The sequence below is a fragment of the Sphaeramia orbicularis genome, chromosome 11 (genome assembly GCF_902148855.1).
Source record: "Sphaeramia orbicularis chromosome 11, fSphaOr1.1, whole genome shotgun sequence".
NCBI classification, from domain to species: domain Eukaryota; kingdom Metazoa; phylum Chordata; class Actinopteri; order Kurtiformes; family Apogonidae; genus Sphaeramia; species Sphaeramia orbicularis.
In genome coordinates, this window is record NC_043967.1 from 15,618,022 (window position 1) to 15,638,930 (window position 20,909).

A 20,909-nucleotide genomic window follows, 5' to 3' on the forward strand; every position below is an offset into this window, starting at 1 on the left:
AACTAATGCACTCAAAAAGACATTTATATACCGAGCCATCTCATATTGGAATATGTTACCTTCAGAAATAATGTTAATAAGTAATCATGCTGTTTTTAAAATAAATCTTAAGAAATCTGCAATTTGGGGAAGCGAGCCTTTAGCTTTGCCACCACCTCTGCTTTGCCGAACCCTCTGCCTGGAACACACTTCAAGTGGAGCTGAAAACGCCAGAACTCATGTCATTCCAAGCTTTTCGGGCTGTCTTACAGACAAGACAGCGAGAGTCAATGGGACAGTGCCTGTGTTTTTAAATTGTTGTGACCTTGACTTAATTTTTGCACTTATAAAAACTGTCTAACTTTTCTGTTATTACAATATTATTACTGTTTGTTTTAATTTGTTGATACTACCTCTCTGTAAAACCTGTTTTCTTTCATGGGGTGTGCTGCAGACCTCTTGGCCAGGTCACCCTTGTAAAAGAGATCTCGATCTCAATCTCAATAGGATTCTATCTGGTTAAATAAAAAAAAAGAAATAATGCTAAATTAATGTAACTATGTTTTTCTCTGTCTATGTGCTTTGTAAATGTATAATTGTAATATTTTTATGTTGAGAAGTAATCATGTTTTTAAAACAAATCTTAAGAAATCTGTAATCAATAATGAAACAACGCTAAATTAATGTAACTATGTTTTTTTTTCTGTCTATGTGCTTTGTAAATGTATAATTGTAATATTTTTATGTTGAGAAGTAATCATGTTGTTTTTAAAACAAATCTTAAGAAATCTGTAATCAATAATGAAACAACGCTAAATTAATGTAACTATGTTTTTTTTTCTGTCTATGTGCTTTGTAAATGTATAATTGTAATATTTTTATGTTGAGAAGTAATCATGTTGTTTTTAAAACAAGTCTTAAGAAATCTGTAATCAATAATGAAACAACGCTAAATTAATGTAACTATGTTTTTTTTTTTTTTCTGTCTATGTACTTTGTAAATGCAAAAATTGTAATACTTTAATACTGGGAATGGACCCCAGGAAGAATAGTCTGTGCTTTGCTAGAGACTAATGGGGATCCTTAAATAATGAAATAAAGAAATATATGTATGTAGGTATGTATGTATGTATGTATAGCTAGTGTGGCTTGCTGGAAGTACTTTGCTGGAATAAGGGTGAATATTTCCATGAATATTTCAATCACACAGTGGAAGGATTCTCATTCTTCTTCTTTCCACTGTGTGTTATTATTTTGAAAGTTCTCCTTGCTACGTGAAAAACAATATCTTCCAACCTGCAACTACACCCTGAAAATACCAGGCTTTGGCAAAGATGCACATCTTTTTATTTGCTGTTTTTTTTGTTAGGAATTTTTGTCATTTTAATACTGTTCATGTAGACATATTCCATCAACACAACCTCTCATCCGACACTATTGGAACATCTTGCACTCACCACCACCCAAGAATTAGCCAACCACCCAAATAACTTTCATCCCTATTCCAGAATGATAATCAAGGATGTCAGACCTATCTACAGCACTGACACGGTGCTAATAAAGTGTGGAGATGGGTCTGGTTATGTGAGACTAATGTATGTCCGAACCTGTGACTCAAAATCTACATCACACTGTGACTTGACCTTTTTACAGTAGGCCTCTACCGTAAATAAGTATTGGTGATGATGAGTTTCTTTTAGTATATTTAAAACCAAATTTGTCAGCATGGTGTTTAAGGGAAAATGGTCTGTAAGCACAAGTTTGTCTTAATATGATCTTTCCCATTAAATCACTAATATATAAAACACAACTACTACTTTAATAATAAACACATAAAACAATACTTTGTATATAATTACAGCAGAGGAATATATGAAATGTGATTAAAATGTGTTGGTTTTTTTTCCAGGTTTTAAGGTTCATTATGGTCTTTAAGTGACTAGAAGGGACATATTCTAGTTTTAATAATCCTTACCCCATTGGTAGACCTTTTAGCTCAGGGATCTACAAGCTTTACAACCTAAAGAGTCATTTTTGATTCGAAAAAGAAGAAAAAATGGGACTGAAGCCATAAAAAAAATATTTAAACTCATCTACATTTTACCATGAGGGGGCTGTTCTTCTGTAGCCTATTTGTGATTAGTTTGTTATTTTGCTATTTAACTTTGTACTTCCACTACAATAATGCAATGTTTGGTGCATTTATGAAATTATACAACTACGATAAAGAAAACATTCAAGATTTGTACAATTTTTTAATAATGTACACTATTTCCAAACAAAATGATATTGTGTAATAGATAAAAAGCTCAACTTTCATGTATATGGTCTGACTTTTAAACAGCCAAACTACTAACAAATGCAAACTGACTAAATTTGGCAAAAAAATAATGTAGTGTGGCATACATTTTGGTTTATATGCTGTCAAAAATTTTTTTGATTCTGTGTAGCTATAGCCTGCATATTTTTGCAGATGGACAGGGTTAGAATTGATTTAGGCCTATAACAATGTTAAAAAGTAACTGTTCATTCAGTTCATTTCAAAAAGCTCCTTATGTTTTTTGACAAGGGGAGCCATTGAGTGAGGATAAAGAACCACATTTAGCCCAGGAGTCATAGGTTGCAGATCCCTGTTTTAACACAATTTTATCATATTTCATAATATTTGGCTTCTTTCTGTTTGTAGTGAGGTTGTTTTTGCAGAGAGTGATTTAAAGGACATTCAGAAACACACAAAGCCTTGGCCCTGGAGTAGAGAATTACTGTACATAACGATTAAAGCAGAAGCCTGCTAAAAATGAAAATATATTCATGTTGTTTCACGTAACCTTCAGGTGTGACAAGGTCGGCCAAAAATCCTAAGATCAACATTTACAGCTGAATAATGAAAACACTGACATTGCTCATAATAAACACAGTGACCTTTGTCTTCTATTATCAGGGTTCTGTAGCTGCATTAATCTGCTAAGATGCTAGAAAATAAGGTCAACAGTAGCCTATTGATCAGGGGTTTGTGACCCCTGCTCTTAACACCACAAGAAGGTTAATGCCTCAAACAGCTGAATTGATTCTGCTCAAATATTTGAATACACATTATGATATTTGTACCAATTCTCACACACACTAGAAAAAAAAAAACACATTTCGTCGCCCTCTATTCTATTCTGGTTCAGCTTTTATTTAATGACATGGGATTGATCTTTCTCCTCTGTCAAGCTCTATATAAAATCTCTCCATCAGAATCATTAAGTCACAAAGAGCGATTGAGTCCATTATCAGTGATGGAGGTCTCCTGTCAGACTGCCCTGCTGACATTTCATTGAATAGAAAAGGCGAAAATTGATGTACATTGAACATTCATTTGAGTTTCTTTACATCATTGTGAGTGGATTAAAACGCCGTCTTGTGGTGTCAACAAAAAGGTTAAGCTGACTGGTGGTGGGTAAGCGTTTTGAGTTAATGTCTCTAAAAGCAGGTGACGGCGCCTTTAGATTGACATCATTAGTCAGTGTGTGTGTGCTTGTGTTGAAGTACAGTACCTGGGTGTCTAAAGTTGTCGTGGACAGCCTTGCTTTAACCTGGAAGAGAACCAAAGGGGAAATAAAAATGAACTTGCAGGAAAGAGCAAATTGAGGTGCTTTAACCCATAAATAAATAAACTAACAATCAACAGCATCTACTGATATAAAATAATTAATACCTGCTGATCCATTAATCCTATCAATACATGTAAATAACTGGTGTAAAATGCAGTTTGTCATCTTTTCATGGTCATCAGATATGACCCATTTGGACGTTCAGAGGCTCCATAGTGAATGCGGAAACACCGTCATCTTCTACAACACTGATTCACCAGTAAAACCCATGGAGTTTGTTCTGTTGATATCTTCACTGAAAAAGTCACTTTTCTTCCATTTTCTCTGTTTTTGATATAACATTGAATTTTCTCTGAGCTTTCAAGAATATCTACATAAAATATAGGAAACTAGAAGCACTCGGAGAGCGCAGACCTCCGCTAAGGCTGATCAGTGGCCCCCCCCGTGGGCCCCCCCACGCCAAGGAGGTTATGTTTTTGCCAGGGTTTGTTTGTCTGTCTGTTTGTTTGTTTGTCTGTCCGTTAGTGTGCAACATAACTCAAAAAGTTATGGACAGATTTTGATGAAATTTTCTGGTCTGCGCCCCCCCCCGTGGGCCCCCCCACCCCCGATCACCACCAAAATTTAATCATTTCTTCCTTATCCCATTTTCAACAAACCCTGAAAATTTCATCAAAATCTGTCCATAACTTTTTGAGTTATGTTGCACACTAACGGACAGACAAACAAACAAACAAACAGACAAACAAACAAACCCTGGCAAAAACATAACCTCCTTGGCGGAGGTAACTAAATATAAGAAAATACATGATTTACAGTGAAACATGCAAAATACAGAGGATAATATTTTAATAAATGGTGATCAGTGTGTTCAGTTAATGATATATTTTAATAAAAAAGTCACTTCTTCCGTTTTCTCTGTTTTGATATAAAAACATTGAATTTTCTCTGAGCTTTCATGAATATCTAAATAAAATATAGGAAACTAAATATAAGAAAATACATGAATTACAGTGAAACATGCAAAATATGGAGGATAATATTATAATAAATGGTGATCAGTGTGTTCAGTTGATGATATATTTTAATAAAAAGTAACTTTTTCTTCCGTTTTCTCTGTTTTTGATATAATAACTCTCAGGGCTCGTGACTGCGACTGAATTATGGTCACATGCGCCTGAGAATTTCGGTAGTGCGACTGTTTTTGAGATTACGATCGCACGGTGCGCCAATAAAAAAAATGAGCGAAAATTAATACGTGCGCCTAGAATAATGGCTGCAGAAGTAACTCGTCAGCTGAAAATAAACAAGCTCCACGCCCCGCTGACTGAAGCGGAAAATCTAGTCCCCGCCCCCTCGCGTGCGCAGGCGGCATAAACAAAGGGATCAAATAACTCCACCGACGTTTGAAACAATCTCCTGACTTCAGGCGTGGTGTAGACCACAGTGACTAATAAGGGTACGTTTACACGGCAACACTCCGCAAAGATTTCTCCTTTGCGTTATAAAATCATTCCGCGTTAAGACGACGCCGCTATGATAACGATCTGCGTTAACGTGAGTCCGCGAGAATGGCTGAATACGCTGTAGTGGCCATGCCAGACCAGTAGCTGGCGATGTAGAGCTGTAGTGAAACAGTGGTGGTAAAACAGGCGCCTGCGCACAAACAATTTCCGGTTTAGACAGCCTTTAAATGAGGAGAAGAAGAAGAAGAAGAGGAGGAGGCGGACAACACTATTTACAAACAACAATGGCGAGTGGTCGTACAAAGATGCAGGACTTCTTTGTCTGGACAGACGAGCTGAGCACAGTTAGCAGCACGTATGTTGTTCTGAAACCGGCCATTGTTGTTGTGGTTGTTCCTTCTTTTTCTGCAGCTTTATTGTGTCATAGAGGCTGGCAAACCAGCTTGGAGGCGCATTACCGCCACCAACTGGCCCGGAGTGGGTTAATTGGCGGATACTTGGCTGCGCGCGCATGCGGTGACGTCATATTTTACCCCGGAACGCTCCGACTCGCGTTAACACGGAGCTGGAATGCGGAGCGTATCGATAACGTTCCACCCTGGACCCTGGTATCAAAAGTTTCCTGATTCAGGCACTCTAGGCACCGTTTCCATGTTAACAGAAGGCTAATCCGCGATGAAATCTTCCCGGAGTCGACTGAAGCCGACGCCGTGTAAACGGCCCCTAAGGGCCTTTAGGCCATGAAATAAAAAAGTTGGTTGTTGCAAATAATGGTGTGATTCGTCTTGCTTCTCCAAGAACCAACTAAAGTATATACCACACATTGACAATTGTTTTGGACCTGTGTCAATGTAAGCTTTTTCTTTCATACTCTATTCAAATACTTTATTCTAGGTTGTTAACATTGCTTAAATACATATAGGAATATTACTTGGTATGGCCAAGAGTTTTGCTTGTTCTCCAAATTTTTTATATAATAGTGGTGCGCCTAGATTTTAGCCTGTGCTCCTAACTTTTTAGGGTTAGGAGCACAGTGCTCCTAGGTCAAAAAGTTAATTTTGAGCCCTGAACTCTCAACATTAACTTAGCTTTTATGGACGTCTACATGATCAGTGAATCAAATACAGAAAAATACATGATTTTCACTTAAGAATGCCAAATACAGAGCATAATATTTGAATAAATGGTGATAAATAACTTAAGACCAGTTCAAAATAGAGAAAAAAAATCATTTGGGAACTGCCTCAAAAGTAGCACTGGCTCTTTATGGGTTAATATATGAAGAAGTGTTTTCACAAGGTCCTGCAGTAAATTATTTTCCAAAGTTGCAGGAAAATAATTCACCTTAATACGCTGATGTGTTGTGCTCATTATTTGTGAGTGTGATATCCGGACAGTAGTCTCCACATCTCACAGCCACCATCGACGGTCGAGCAAACCCTCCATCCTGAGCTGCCTTCATTTACTCTCTGCTCAGTGCTGAGATTTGGGCTGGCCCTCTGCACATTAGCCTCACCTAAAAGCCCTGCAGCAATGTGTGTGTCTGTCTGTGTGTCTGTCTATGTGTGTGTGTGTGTGTGTGTGTGTGTGACTGTGTGTTTGTAAGTGGGCCAGTGGTGTTTGGGCAGGAGAGACAGGCACACCTGGCTGTAATTACAGGAGTCGAGCTTCTCCAAGTGCCCCAGCTATTTTTACCCTTTTCTCTCTCACTCTACACACGTCCGACTCCAGTCCTTCTTGCTTTCCTCTTCCATTTCTCTCAACCCATCACTCATTCTTGCACACTATTACACCACCTTGATTGATTACAGAAAACCTGCCAACTGTGTATGAAGCACTTCACTGTACCGCTGGGAGTCGAACTGCTAATTAATCTCAAGGTTGTTGTTTTTTTTTACATACAAATAAAAAAAACTGGGAGTAAGCAAGGTTAGTTTGGATTTCTCCAAAAGAGGTGAAGCTTTAATAACAAATGAGTTATAATAAAAATACATTTGTTTCTAATTGTTTTTAGTCTGAGAAACTCTGATACATAAGCAGAGTTTATGTCAGAGGAAAACTGGCACTTAAACTTAAATTAAAAAGGTGGTTTTTACATGAACAAAAAACTGGTTCATTTGGATTATTTAGAAAGAGCTGCACGTCATTGAAAAAAAAAAAAAACAGTAAGAAAGTGACATTTGTTGCAAATTTGTGTAACTCTAAAAAAGTCAAAACTGGCAACTCTGAATAAAGTTCTCTGTTCTGCTGTTGCTTACGCTGTTAATTAAATTCAAGGTTACATAAGAAAGAAAAAACTAGGATTTATGAAGGTTTATTCAGATGAGTTAAAAAGGTGAACATCAGAGTATAATATAACAGAGATGTAAAGCCAGTTATTTTAGTTACTTTAATAAACAGTCATTAACTCCTATGACTCTGTTTTCACTTCCCTTTTGCTCTACCTAAACTGACAAAACCATCTGTCATTGGTCACCAGTAAACATAATAACCTTTGGGTGCACGGAAACATCATTTTGGGGATATGGCAATAAACTAAAAACGCTAAGCAAAGCGATACAAGGGCAGCAGCTGTGGGAATTTCACAGAAACTACCCAGACAGACTCACATGCGTCTCATGTCCCTCTCTCAGGTTGTATGTGAGGTCCTGCTGGATGTCTTGCACAAAGTGGTGGGAGTATTCAGGATAAAGGTCCAACACTTCGTACAGTCCCCTCAGGTTAACACACTGCAGGTCGCAGTAGGTCAAAGCCTTCACGTCTGCGTTGGTTTTTATCACTCGGTCATCCAAGGACAGATTCGCTCCAATAAGGTCTCCTTTTCCTGCTCGGAGAGAGAACACAGACGGAGGGGTCAGGGTAGGTGTTATAGTGTAATGTATGTACACATGTCAGCTGTCAGACACACTGAAGATCCTTCAGTTTCAGAGAGGTGTGTGAGAGGTTTTGCTGCAACACTGTGGTGTAACTTTAAGTAGACCATCTGTTTAGTTAAGACTTAACCTCCAACTCCAATGCTGGACACATCTGCTGGAGGCAAAGTATCTCACCCTCACATTTAGTTAAGAAAATATTAAAACTGAGTCATTATGGATCTATTCAGCAGCAAGTTCTGTTAAAATGGACAGATTCACTAAATTCAGAATCAGTATGAGGGAAATACCAAAGTGTTAACATTTTAAGGTTTATTAAGATTAACCCTTTATCGGGCAACTGATTATTTTTGGCAATTTCCACATACATTACAAGACAGTGACGGCAACAGTTCCAGTGAGGACAGTGAGGAAACAATCTCAGGTCCAATATGGTCTACAGGGTCTGTAAGGTCCACCTCTGCATGAACAGTGAGTGTACCTGCTTTGTTCGGTACCATGAAGTAATGGTACTAATGTAAGGAATGATGTTCAAAGGGAGAATGTGGATGTAGACAGGTGTCTGGATCAGCACTTATGATGGTCTACTGTTCTAAAAGTTGTAGCTGCTGTTAGACAGTTATACAATTTCAGTTAATATAAAATATAAAAACTAACTCATGTTATAATAAAGACACTTTTTATTAATGAATAAACATAAATAGGAACATGAAACCTGGTACATTAGTCTAATAAGACCTGTCTCATGTTATAGTGGAACCAATGTTTTTGTGTCGCTGTGGGGTCAGGAAGCTTTTATGCTGCACTCACTGTGCATCTCTGTTACAGACACATGTGGTGAAGAGCACCTGTAAAGTTTCCTTGTTTCTTTTGTGGAAAACAGATTTTGCTGGACATTTGGATTCTAAAGACTTGTTACCACAGAAGTTTCCTTGTTATTCCCCTTGAGTTAAAGCAGCCAATGAGGTACGTTTTGTTTATAGTTTAATTATGCTAATTAGCATTCATGCGATGTGAAAGTGAAAGTCAACTTTCTGTCAACGCTCAGCATAATCTGTTAATAGATAAATGGATGTAAGGGAAAATGTATGTTTGGTTAGTTTTGTCTGTCATTCTCTATGAGAATGCTTGTATAGCTTTATGCTCATTGTATGTGATTTGTTTCTTTGTGTTTATGTAGTTCTCACGGCATGGCATGTTAAAGACATACACAATAAATGCCTGTTACTATCAAGAACGCTTTGAGCTCGTGATTTCACCTGAAGGGGAGTAATAAAAGTGTTGTTCTAATGTTCTAAAATACATGTTCCTTTCAACTTACATATTTTTTTCTTGTATTTTTCATATTTACTTCTTGTTTTTTTTTTCCTCATATGGGCAGGGAACCAAATATGGTAACTTCACTGACCGTGATTTTCTACATAAAAACAAAACACTTTGAAAAATTTCACAAAAGTAATAGTCTTGTTATGTCCTCCAATAACACACTTAGGTTTTGAGTTTCAGAGTACTTCTATGAGTGTCCCATTAAGGGTTAAAAAGGAAAATCTGGGAGTTTGGAAGGTTTATTCTGATTACTCCAAACCTGAAAATCAGACCATAAATCACTAAAAATAACTGTATGAAGCTACTTATGAAGTTAAATAGAAACAGGTAGGCTTGCATTTTTCAGCCCTGATTAATAGTTATTATGCAGAAATGACCACAAGTGTTTACCGGTAACCATTTTACCAGTAAATTTTAATCTGATGCAGTGTTTCTCAAACTGTGAGGCGGGCCCCCCTACGGGAGGCACAAAGGCTTGCCAGGGGGGGCATGGGATCATGCCTGGGTGTTTTTTTTTCTTCAGGTTAGAACATGTAGCAGGTGGAACTAATTTTTTAACACTGGAGCACCCTTGACTTATTTTAGGGACGTACAACAAACCAATCTACTGCCATGGTGATCTGTCACTAGACTAGACAAAGAGTTTAGCTTTGGAGAATGGACAAGGATTGGACTGGAAAAGAAAAAAATGTGCAATGTTTCTGTTTTTGCACAGTTTGTACAGTTTGCACTTTAATGTTCTGAGATGTGCAATGTAAACGGGCTCATTACAGCCACTGATATTGTTAAAATGTTCATCTTTGTTACCAAAATTTGTTTGTTGTTCTAAAAAAAAGTAACTTTATCATCTTAGTTTTAAGATAATTGCGCATTTCCTATTTTTATTTGGAAAAGTATTGTCCCAGGGGGTTGGTTTTGTTGAGTTTATTTTTATTATTCAAGCAAAAATCTAAGTTATTTTTAATTATTCAAGGAAAAGCAAAAGTTATTGTTATAATATTGATGCTTCTTTCTGTAAAAGTTATAATTGAACCACTTTTACAATGTTGTTGAGGTTGAGGGGGGCCTGGAGATTTTTCGTCCTCCAAAGTGGGCCAGACAGAAGAAAACTGAGAACCACTGGTCTAATGTTACCATGAAATGAAATCCAACTGTGTGGTTTTGCACTTACTACACAGAAACAACCAGAAGTACTTCCAGATAAAACTAACCTATATTAATAAAAATAAAACAGTATTACACTGAAATAAACATAAATGCCTAGAACATAAGGGAGGATGAATCTGAGCATAATGAAATGGCAACTGTATTTTTATTGTTACCTACTGTTACTACAGGACTGAATGGTGATTACAGAAGCAGCATGGTATTACTATATTATTTCCTATATATTATTGAACCATTACCATGCTATTATCAAGCTGTAATATAAAGTGCGAGCAAAATCTGGGAACCTATATTATGCCTTAATAATAATTATCTATAAAGCAATGATTTATTAAACTCCAATGAGCTATCACGTTATAAATGTGACAATTATTATAGTAATTTAGTAATTTCTTTGATAAGATTTCACAACTAACCTGACATTCTTAAACATACATAGCAGTAGTATCTTAGTAAGACTTAGTAAGACTCTTAGTAAGAGTAAAGACTTAGGCTAATTTCTAGTTATTAAGACACCACTGACACTTGAAAATTTGATGTTTTTAAAGGAAAAATGTTAAGTTCATGACGTGGTCATTGCAAAGAATGGTCATCCTGAATAAAACATTAATAAGTGCTTTATTATATTATTATTATAATATATTTTTATATTATCACGAGATGTCACGGGAAGTCATTCCATAAACATGGCGACGAACATAAATATCACGTTAACAAATGTATTATCTATCTATCTATCTATCTATCTATCTATCTATCTATCTATCTATCTATCTATCTATCTATCTATCTATCTATCTATCTATCTATCTATCTATCTATCTCTCTCTCTCTCTCTCTCTCTCTCACAGCACCCTCTAGGTCCTGGAAAGTGTTTGCATTTCTCTGTTGTTTTGAATCTAGAATGCTCGTTACCCCTCTATCCCATACTAAATTAACAAATTATTCACTTTCCTCATGTGTCCACACATACTGCGCCATGTTTGTTTTAAAACTCTTCTTCTTCACTTGTTGTAACATCCACCAACATCTGTTTTTTTTTCTGTTCGCGTGACTAGCTGCGCAAAAAGGTCTTTCCCTTGGAGTTTTGTGCAAAATTGTCATTTTTCCATTCGGCAAATTTTTTTGCGCAAGTTATATTTGCGTGATTTGACGGTCAATGGAAATGTGATTACTTTGTCCTCCAGAACATAGCTGTCAACCAAATTAGTTGCTTTTCCATTGACCCTTCCACATAAAAAAATACCTAATGGCAAAATTTCGCCAAAACTCGTTTTTCAATTAAAAGTTTTTGCGCTGGCAAGAGGTGTTTTTTTTGGGCATAGCACAATTGGTATATCACGCAAAACTGCAATAGGAAGACCTTTTTCTGCTGTTGATGGACATTACAACAAGTGAAGAAGAAGGGTTTAAAAAGAAACATGGCACGGTATGTGTGGACACACCAGAAAACTGAATCATTTTTTATTGTAGTACAGGATAGAGTGATATAATAATAATGAATATATCTGTAAATCAACATGATATTTATGTTCGTTGCCATGTTTATGGAATGACTTCTCGTGTCATCTCGCGATAATAAACAAATCATCGCATTTGTGATTTAGTGGAAAAACTGACATTACGCACTTTTGCTTTTTAAGTTAAGTTTTAAGTCTTTAGTAAATATTGGTAAAGTTTTGAACATATGTCCAATAGAAAAGCGACTACTGTAAAATCTTGATAAAATACGCCAAAACCACAGAGACCAACAAGGCTGCTATAAACAAACAAACCCAAAACCAAGGTTTTATATGCAGTCTTTCCCTTCTGTTTATATCCTGCAGCCACCGACTTGTCAGAAAATATTCAGATGAACTGATCAGTTCTTAATGCAGCAGTAATAAAATAGTAACATCTGCATGTGAATTTGTCTACCACTGCGATGCTGTTTTGTTTGCTTGACTCAAGTAACAGTCATTTCCTGTTCTCTTAATACATACAGTATTTAGCTAAGTACCCTGTTAATAACGCTACTGTTAATGTCCCTTAAGCGCTGATAAAATATTCATTATGGTCATTGTGAGCTGTGAACGCTGCTCAATTACACCAAGGCTGATGGAGTGGCACGTCGTGACTGCTCTTACTCCCCCTTCTCCCTCTCCTCCTCTCGCACTCTCACTCTTTTCTCTCCCACTGTCTTTTTCCTCCCTCACCTCACTCATCATTTCTCACTCTCCATTTCTCGATTTCCCAGTGCTCCTGCTATCAAAACCCTGTGTGCTTGTCTTCTGTTCCTCGGATAAACCGCCTCGCTCCTCTTCCCATTTTTATTTCTGTGGTTTTGCTCCCCCCTATTTTTACTCCTCTTTTCCTGTGTCGTCCATCCCTGTTTTCCTTCCCTCTCTGTGTTTCCTCATTCTTTTTACATTTTGAGTCTAGTTCCCTCTTACTTTTCTTGTCATTTGCTTTTCACTTTTTCTTGGTTTCTCCTCACTTCCTGTCCTTCCTGTTCCTTTTTTTGTTTTCTTCCCTCCTCCGTCTCCCATCCATCTTATCCCTTCTGCTCTGTTTTTGCACCACTGCTCAGTACTATCTCTTGTGTCCTTTCCCCTCAGTCCTCTACATCAACACAATGGCTTCTTTTTCTTTTTTAAATGTCATTGAGTCTTCCTTCCCTTCTTTAAATCCTCCGCCTGTCTCCATCCGTCCAAACTCCATTATCTTTTCTTTAATTTCTGCCTGAATTTGGACCTCACTCATTCCTCTTCCTCAACCCCACTACCTTCTCATCCTCACTGTGTTTCATGTCTCCCACCATGGCCTCTCTCTTTCTCTTCACCCACTCTTTATTGTGTGGTACCAAGCTGTGGCTACAGACTGATGGTGTGACGGGTAGAGACGGGTGGAGAGAATCTCACATACACACAAACAGACAGAGAAACACAGAAGGAGAGTGGGGAGCTTTTTTCTCCTTCAGTCAGACACTCAATGTCAGTCTGACCTTCTGCACAGTCAGCAGGCAAACACAGAGACAATGCTCTCCGCCTGTCAAGCCTACACACACACATGCACCCACCCACACACACACATCATTCTGTACACCAGTAAACAATTCCGCCTACTCTATACACACACAAACTTTCCCTTTTTCAACAGAAGCTGTTGCATATTGGTCCTGAGCTAAAACAACAGGTATTGTAAACACACACTGCACACATACACAGTGTCTAATTCAAGACAAAGTGTTGGCTGCAGATTCAGACTCGCTTTTTTAACACTTTGCTTACAGGCTCATTCATTCATTCATACACTTGGGCAACAGAATACAACCAAAACATCATGTACAATATAGATAACAGATTATAACTTTTCAATAAATTCATTTTAGAAATAGTCTATGTAAAACTTGTGTATTCCTTAATGCATTTTCAGTTATATACTTGATGTTTAAAAGGTATTTAATCATCTTCCATTATGATTCCAGTAAATTTTGAATCTTATATCAACGTAAATGAGTGTGATGAGTGTGACACAGTGAAACAAATGAGTTCACCGCTCATAGATTCCATCCTTAGGTCTTGGGCTGAGATATTACAATCAAGACTTGGGTCGAGACAGTGCATTTTTTAAGACTAGCATTATTTTTTTTATGCTTTTTTAAGCCTTGGTCGTCACGATCTTGGTATTTTTTTTGGACACTTGAGCTCATTTTAGGATATGAAGGTGCTCTCATCAGGGCTTTCAAGTCTCAAACACTGGGCTTGAGACTCACACATTTCAACCCGTTCACATGCACACATGCCACACCTTGTATTTCTCACACAGAAAAATGACCAGGATAATGCCCAACATGTTGTGCCGCTATTTTTAGTAACAAGGGAACAGGTAGGAATCAAGTGGGTTCCCCGTAGAGTTCAGAAGGCAGCTGCCACGCACCAGCTAATCAAATAAAAAGAATATAGCTACTGAACAGCCAATCAAAAAATAGCATCGCTGTATCCAGGTAAGATTGAGATATTCCCCTTACAACATTTCAGAAGAGAACAGCTGTCACATTGATCTCGTCGAAGAACAATAAATAACACTAACTTTATCTCTCTCTCTCTCCCTCTCTCTCACACACACACTTGCATGCACACACACACGCATGTGTGCGCACACACACACACCTGCACTAAGAGATGCTGAATGAAATAAAAATTTTTAGTTGTATGATTTTATGTCATTTATCAGATCAGACCGCTGTCCCCACCCCAACCAAACTCCCACCCCTGCCACCGCCAAAATCTCACTCTGACCTCAGTTCAAAACTTGAGAGCCCTGTTAATTATAAAGCTAACTTAAAAAAAAGAACATAGATCAACCACACTGACTGTCACTGTCATGTTAACTCCAAGTCATTTCACCTACTTAATGTTAACACATAAAGTCGCAGAAAAAATTATTAGACCACCCTTGTTTTCTTCAATTTCTTGTTCATTTTAATGCCTGGTACAACTAAAGGTACATTTGTTAGGACAAACATAATGATAACAACAAAAATAGCTCATAAGAGTTTAATTTCAGAGCTTATATCTAGCCATTTTTCATGTTTTCTTGATAATAACCAAAATCACTTCAGTTCTTACATCAATAGCTATGGCATTGCACTGACAAAAACAATGCTTTTAGGTATTCCATGTTTTCTTTTCTGTCTGTTTTAGTCACATGATACACACAGGAGTTAGTACTTGATTGCATAACCATTGTTTCTGATGACTTTTGATGGTCTAATAATTTTCTTCGTGACTGTACACTTGTCTTTGATAAAAGTAATGTCTGCTTGGCTTATTATATTAGCACATTACTTACATTACTAGCACAAACTGGGCTAATTAACCGGCCAGCTGACTAACATTTATTAAGCTAATCCAAATAATGCTAATATTAACAACATGTAGCTGAGTAGTGCTAACATGCCAGGTATTGTAATCAAGGAACTGTAAACATCTAACTGCTTTTTTTAGAGTAACTCCTTATACACCATTTCTGTACATCTGTCTGTCAGAAAATATATTTCATTCAATAAAATGAGCTCCGAGCAAAGAAAGTCAATACACCGTTCCATTGCAACAGAAATGTCCAGAAAAAGACCCATTTCTCTGCCACTGTGGATTGAAATTGGTTGTCAAAAACCACTGTAATTTTGTCATCTCCTCTTATCTCTATAACTACACTCATTACTACAAATCAAACTACCTAACTGAAAGCATTTGTCAAAAAAGCATCAGTTTTGTCTCTTTGCTTCTATATTCTGTCCAGTGTCGCCATCATTATCATGTCGCTATCATTCAGTGACACTAACCTGTCAATCAAAGTGGACACGCCTTAATATAACAGCAGCTAAGTTATAAAAAAATAAAACCCTGTCCACTTGTTAAGAAGCAAGAAATTAACTACAGAGGCTAAAATCGCTTTTTGTACCAAGCTGTAAACACCTTTATCTCTGCTGTAAAGTTGGACATGTTAACATAGGGGTCTATAGGACATTCGAGGAACTGCAATTTTTGATATGCGCACATTGACTTCACGCAAAAGCCACAAAGATTTCTGTTTGGTTGCAACCATGGGTGACAAGATGATTGATGATTTTTTTTTTTTTTTGAGGTTGTTGTGGGAAAAACTGCAAATAATATTAAAAAAAAATCATTAAGAAACAGGTGAGAAAAGCGAAATGCCTCATGACAGTACCATGCTTAATTTATCTATTTTATCTTATTCCTATATACTTTACTGAAAAAAAAACATGCTTTGACTTAATACAGCAATTTGGTCTCATAAAGTATTTGTTGGGAATATGATTATTAAAGTTTGCATTTAATAATAACAGCCATATCTCTTCAACTGGCTGATTTATCAGTTCAAGATAATAAGCCTTATAACAATATAAAATAACAGAAAAATGGTCAGGATATTCATGTTTTATGGATTAAATTGCCTTCTCACAATTTATAGAAGGCCTATTGTGAATTGGGTTGCAATGGTTTGTCGTTTATAAAAAAGTCGGAACCCAGAAAAAGTGTCATAGAGTATAATATGAAATGATAGACGTTTCTCTATTGTCACTCAATGCACTGTTATATCACACAGCCCTATCATATCATACGCATATACAGAGTTCGTACAAAATTGGTCTATAATGCTGTCTCATGAAGGTAAGAGAGCAAATCCCATTAAGGTCAGACAGGATATACTTGGATGGTAGAGGGTTGCTTGCATGGCATTTGTTTTTCCTCCTAGAAAATTATTTTTGGTGCTTTTTTTCTACAGCTGCTTCTTTAACACAACAGTAACAAAAAAGCAGTGTCTCAAAGAAGGACTGCTACTAAAGAAAGTCAATAACAGCAAACTGCAATGATTTAGTTGCAAGCCAATATCTAAGATGAGAAAAAGAAAGATAACGTTAAGCTACTGGTACAACAATAACATAATGACCTGAAATGCATCATTGGATTTTTTTTTTTTTTTTTTAAATTAAACTGCTTTTCTTAGCTGGAACTGAACTGCAGCCTTAGCAGTTGTTTTGGACTCTATTCTTCATTAATTAGAGGACATTGTTTCCATCACATTTTTCTCCCTTTTTTGCTGACTTCACTTAACCTTTTGTTGAACAATGCACACAGGCCAGTGACGGTGGCTGATGGTGGAATTAACCGTTATCAGGGCGAATCAAGCAGTCATTTAAATCTGTAAGGGGAAAAGCTTTAAGAACTGTAATGCCTCTAATAGACTGGACAGCACACCACAAACTGGATGGACTGGTCTGAATTGAATGAGTGAAATTACCTGACTCCTGGGAATTGGACTGGTGAGATGGGCTGGACTTAAGTGGAAAAAACAGATTGAACTGGACGAGACAGAATTACAGTGGTCTAAGGCAGTCTTGACTACATTCAGGCTGAGACTTCAGCATTGGAGTGGTTTAGTAGAACAGAACTGGAATACAGATTACAGGTTACTCATATATAGTTATATAAAATAATAAAAGCCTGGTGTTTACCTGTCAGCTCTGCTCAGCTTAAATGTATGTACCAATGATTTTCAAATCAACCCTGAATATAACCTATGTTGCACTATTTCAGGTAACTCTACAGAAAGAAAACCTATTTCCAGCAATTACAGCCTGGTGTTATAGTACGACAGAACAGTGTTCACATTGATAATGGTCTCCAGATCACATTTGAAGGTCCTGGTCTCATCTCTGTCTCAACCACATTCACAGGCTCAGACAAAGGCTCTGAATTTTATTTGTAGACCAGTAACGACCATAACTGCAGGGATAGCACTAAATTGCCTGTACATTGTCTGATGTATTTGTTATTGTAAAAAAAAAAACAACAACTTGTTGGCAAGAGGAATCATCTCTCCAACAGATTGATAAAGTTGAAATACCATATTAATACACAGTTTGTTTGGTTTTTTTTTGTACCAGTAACAAACATTATTTTATACGGAAGTGTATAGCTGCCATGTTGGGAGAATAAAAAATGTTCAATATCTCAGGGATAACAAGAAAAGTGTCACGTTATACACTGATACGTAATAACCTATCTTGTTAAAATATCATAGCATATCATGTAATAATGTGAAAACTTCCAGACTGTATTGTGAGATATTCCTGCATTATAAATAACATGAAACTCATGCTCATGTAAAAGGTGTCTGAAGAACAGAAGAATATAGATTTTCCAGATTTTAATGCATATGCAAAGCGTTTACCTACAACAGGTTAGTGTTTGTATCTTCCATGTTAAATACAGCTGTGTGTTTCTAAAGGGCACTGATTGGTCAGTAATGTCACATGACCTTTATCTAATGCCTCTGGAGTTTGGCTTCTGATGGTTCAATATAAGTGGTGAAGTTCAGTTAGTAAAAGTTTAGTATCACACATGATTAGATCATGAAGTGATACCTTTATGTGTTCATACCACAGAACATGTGAGTGACCAGAAGAAAGAGCAAGTCCAACCATCTTCAGGTCTGTCATTGATCATCTGGAGGATCAGGAGAATCTATGGATGTTTTAGAGACCTGTTGTTTGGATAAATCCCTGATAATCTCAGATGCTGATGCTATATCTCATTCTTCCATCTTAAAATCATCCTTAGTGTGAACCAACTAATCACAGCATCATCCATCATCTTCAGTAACAGCAGAATCTCACCATCTCTAAAACAGAACTTAAAACAAACTGCATAAATCATCAATATTCTTCTTTTTGTCTGTTCTCCATACATCATTTCCTTATGCATTAGTTTCACATTTTGAACAATGTAAACATTTATAACATTATGTTAAAGTTTTCACATTATAACATCAGATTACAGTGTATGTTGTTTTTAATATAAAAATCTTCATGTAATAACATGAAAGTTTTCGTGTTATAACATCAGATTAGATTTTTCTGACATGGCACCAATAATGCTTTCAGGATTTTATCATGTCATTCACTTCATTTTCTTACTCATGTTAGCCTCTGGCAGTCAACACTGAGTTGGGGGGATCTTTTGAGAGTTTGTTACTAAGACAGAGAAAGACCTCAAACGAAGTCCATTTTCTCCTGAACTGTGTGTTTCAGAAAGGTCCATTTAATTTCAGAATTTTCAGAGGATATGTAGCTTGTGGAAAATGGTCAAAATAAAATATGTAATATTTACTTGTATGAGTTTGGGGTGAAAGGATTGGTCAGACTCTGAAAATCAAGTTCACTTTTGTGTCTGAAATGAATGGGACTGGGTCTGCCTGAAGTCTCCTCAAGTCCTGGACCGACCGAAACCCACATTTCCCACATTTTGTATTAGATACTAAAAGGTGCGGGAGACTTTCGTCAACAATTTTTCATCAAATCTGTAAAACCCCAGTCATAGCCCAAGTAATCTGTAAGTCTTTCTGTGATTACTCACTTTCGAAGTGCCATTCACCATAAACATATGCTTACAAACAGAGCTGGGAGGTAACTCGGGCATCTTCGAAATTTTGTCGTCACATGCATTGTGGGAAATGGAGGTTCGCGTAGCCGCTGCTGCAGCCATATGATATTATATGGATGAAACAAACACGACGCAGAAACGTCTGAAATGCGGAAATGGCTGGAGAAATATGCATAGAGGGAAGGGAGCTCCTGCCGTTTCCGCATTGTGTCTGTAGAAGCTGCCGCTGCCAGGGTGGCTGCGCGAACCTCTGTTTCCCACAATGCACGTCACGACAAAATTCCGAAGATGCCCGAGTGACCTCCCAGCTCTGTTTGTAAACAAATGGTTTACTTATGGTAGATGGCACTTCAAAATTGTTCACAGTGATGCAAGACATTCAGATGAGTAATCACAGAAAGACTTATGGATTCATGATACTTAGGCTATGACTGAGGTTTTACAGATTTGATGAAAAATTAGTCACGAAAGTCTCCCGCACCTTTAAAAGAAATATACACATCTACTGGCTTTATTGGTAAATCCCATTAAAGATAACTTCTATTTCAGTATTATAGCAAGAAAATTTAAATTGGTCTGGTCTGGTCATATCATACCATATCAATCTGTGTAATTTTTGGAAGGCTTGATTGCCATTATGCCCTAACTGTGAATCATGTCTAGTCTTGGTCTCATTGTCAATACTCTGGTGTACATTGGTGCTCAGATAGTCGATGTTAAAGGAGGTTCATAACAATACATCCTGACAAAAAGCTGCAGATTTTAGGACCCTGTAATGTCCCAGTTCTAAACAATAAACGCATTTACAAGACTGGGCTTCATCACAATGAGCCGCACAGAGCTTTATTAAAATGCTCACTGTGAGGCTCTGTTTCTCCTCAAAACTATAATGGCGGTGTGTGGGGATTCTTTCTGTCGCTTGGCCACACCACGCCACATCCTCCTCTCTGTCCCTTTATCTTACCGAGAATGGCCAGAACCATCCCATCCTTCAGCACCTCCATGGATCCTGAGCAGACAAAGAAGATGGCCTGGAGTGCGTCACCCTGCCGGAGGAGGTACTCTCCAGGAGCACAGAAGGAGGTCTTCATGTGCAGCGACAAGGAGCGCAAGCAGCCACGACTGGCAGAGGCAAACAGCGACAGCTCCAGGATCTCCTTGTTAAGGTGCATGGTGATATCGGATCGCAGCTCATCCGGGAAGTCTTTCAACAGCTGTGAAGAAGAGGAGGCAGAGGAACAAAGAAGAGAAAAATAGAGCAGGAAAGAGTGAGGAAAATATCCAATACTGTAAAACAGGAGCAATTCTGGGATCAAAGGTTTAGGGGTGTTGGGCACTCAGAGTGCTGGACAGCCAAGCAAGAAAAATTTCACTGTTTTGTACATTTTAATGTAATTTTGGACCATCATTCCCACATTTGTGAAAGAAAAGCATCACAATTTTTGGGTAGGGAAAACTGTGTGACTAAACCATCAAATCTGATGAAAAGGTATTTAAATGCTGAACCACAGCAAAAGAGGAATGGATTAGAATCATAAAAGGAATATACCC

General features: G+C 37.4%; 1 protein-coding gene across 1 annotated transcript in view; it reads right to left on the reverse strand.

Annotated features, from left to right (window-relative positions):
• kcnh8 (potassium voltage-gated channel, subfamily H (eag-related), member 8) overlaps positions 1 to 20,909 on the reverse strand; it is a 95,697-nt gene that overhangs the window by 16,040 nt on the left and 58,748 nt on the right. The window contains exons 10-12 of the mRNA XM_030148160.1: positions 20,323 to 20,572; positions 7,651 to 7,865; positions 3,519 to 3,557 (exon numbers count right to left, since the gene is read on the reverse strand). Coding sequence (XP_030004020.1) covers positions 3,519 to 3,557; positions 7,651 to 7,865; positions 20,323 to 20,572 — 504 coding nt within the window. The remainder of the gene's footprint in view (positions 1 to 3,518; positions 3,558 to 7,650; positions 7,866 to 20,322; positions 20,573 to 20,909) is intronic.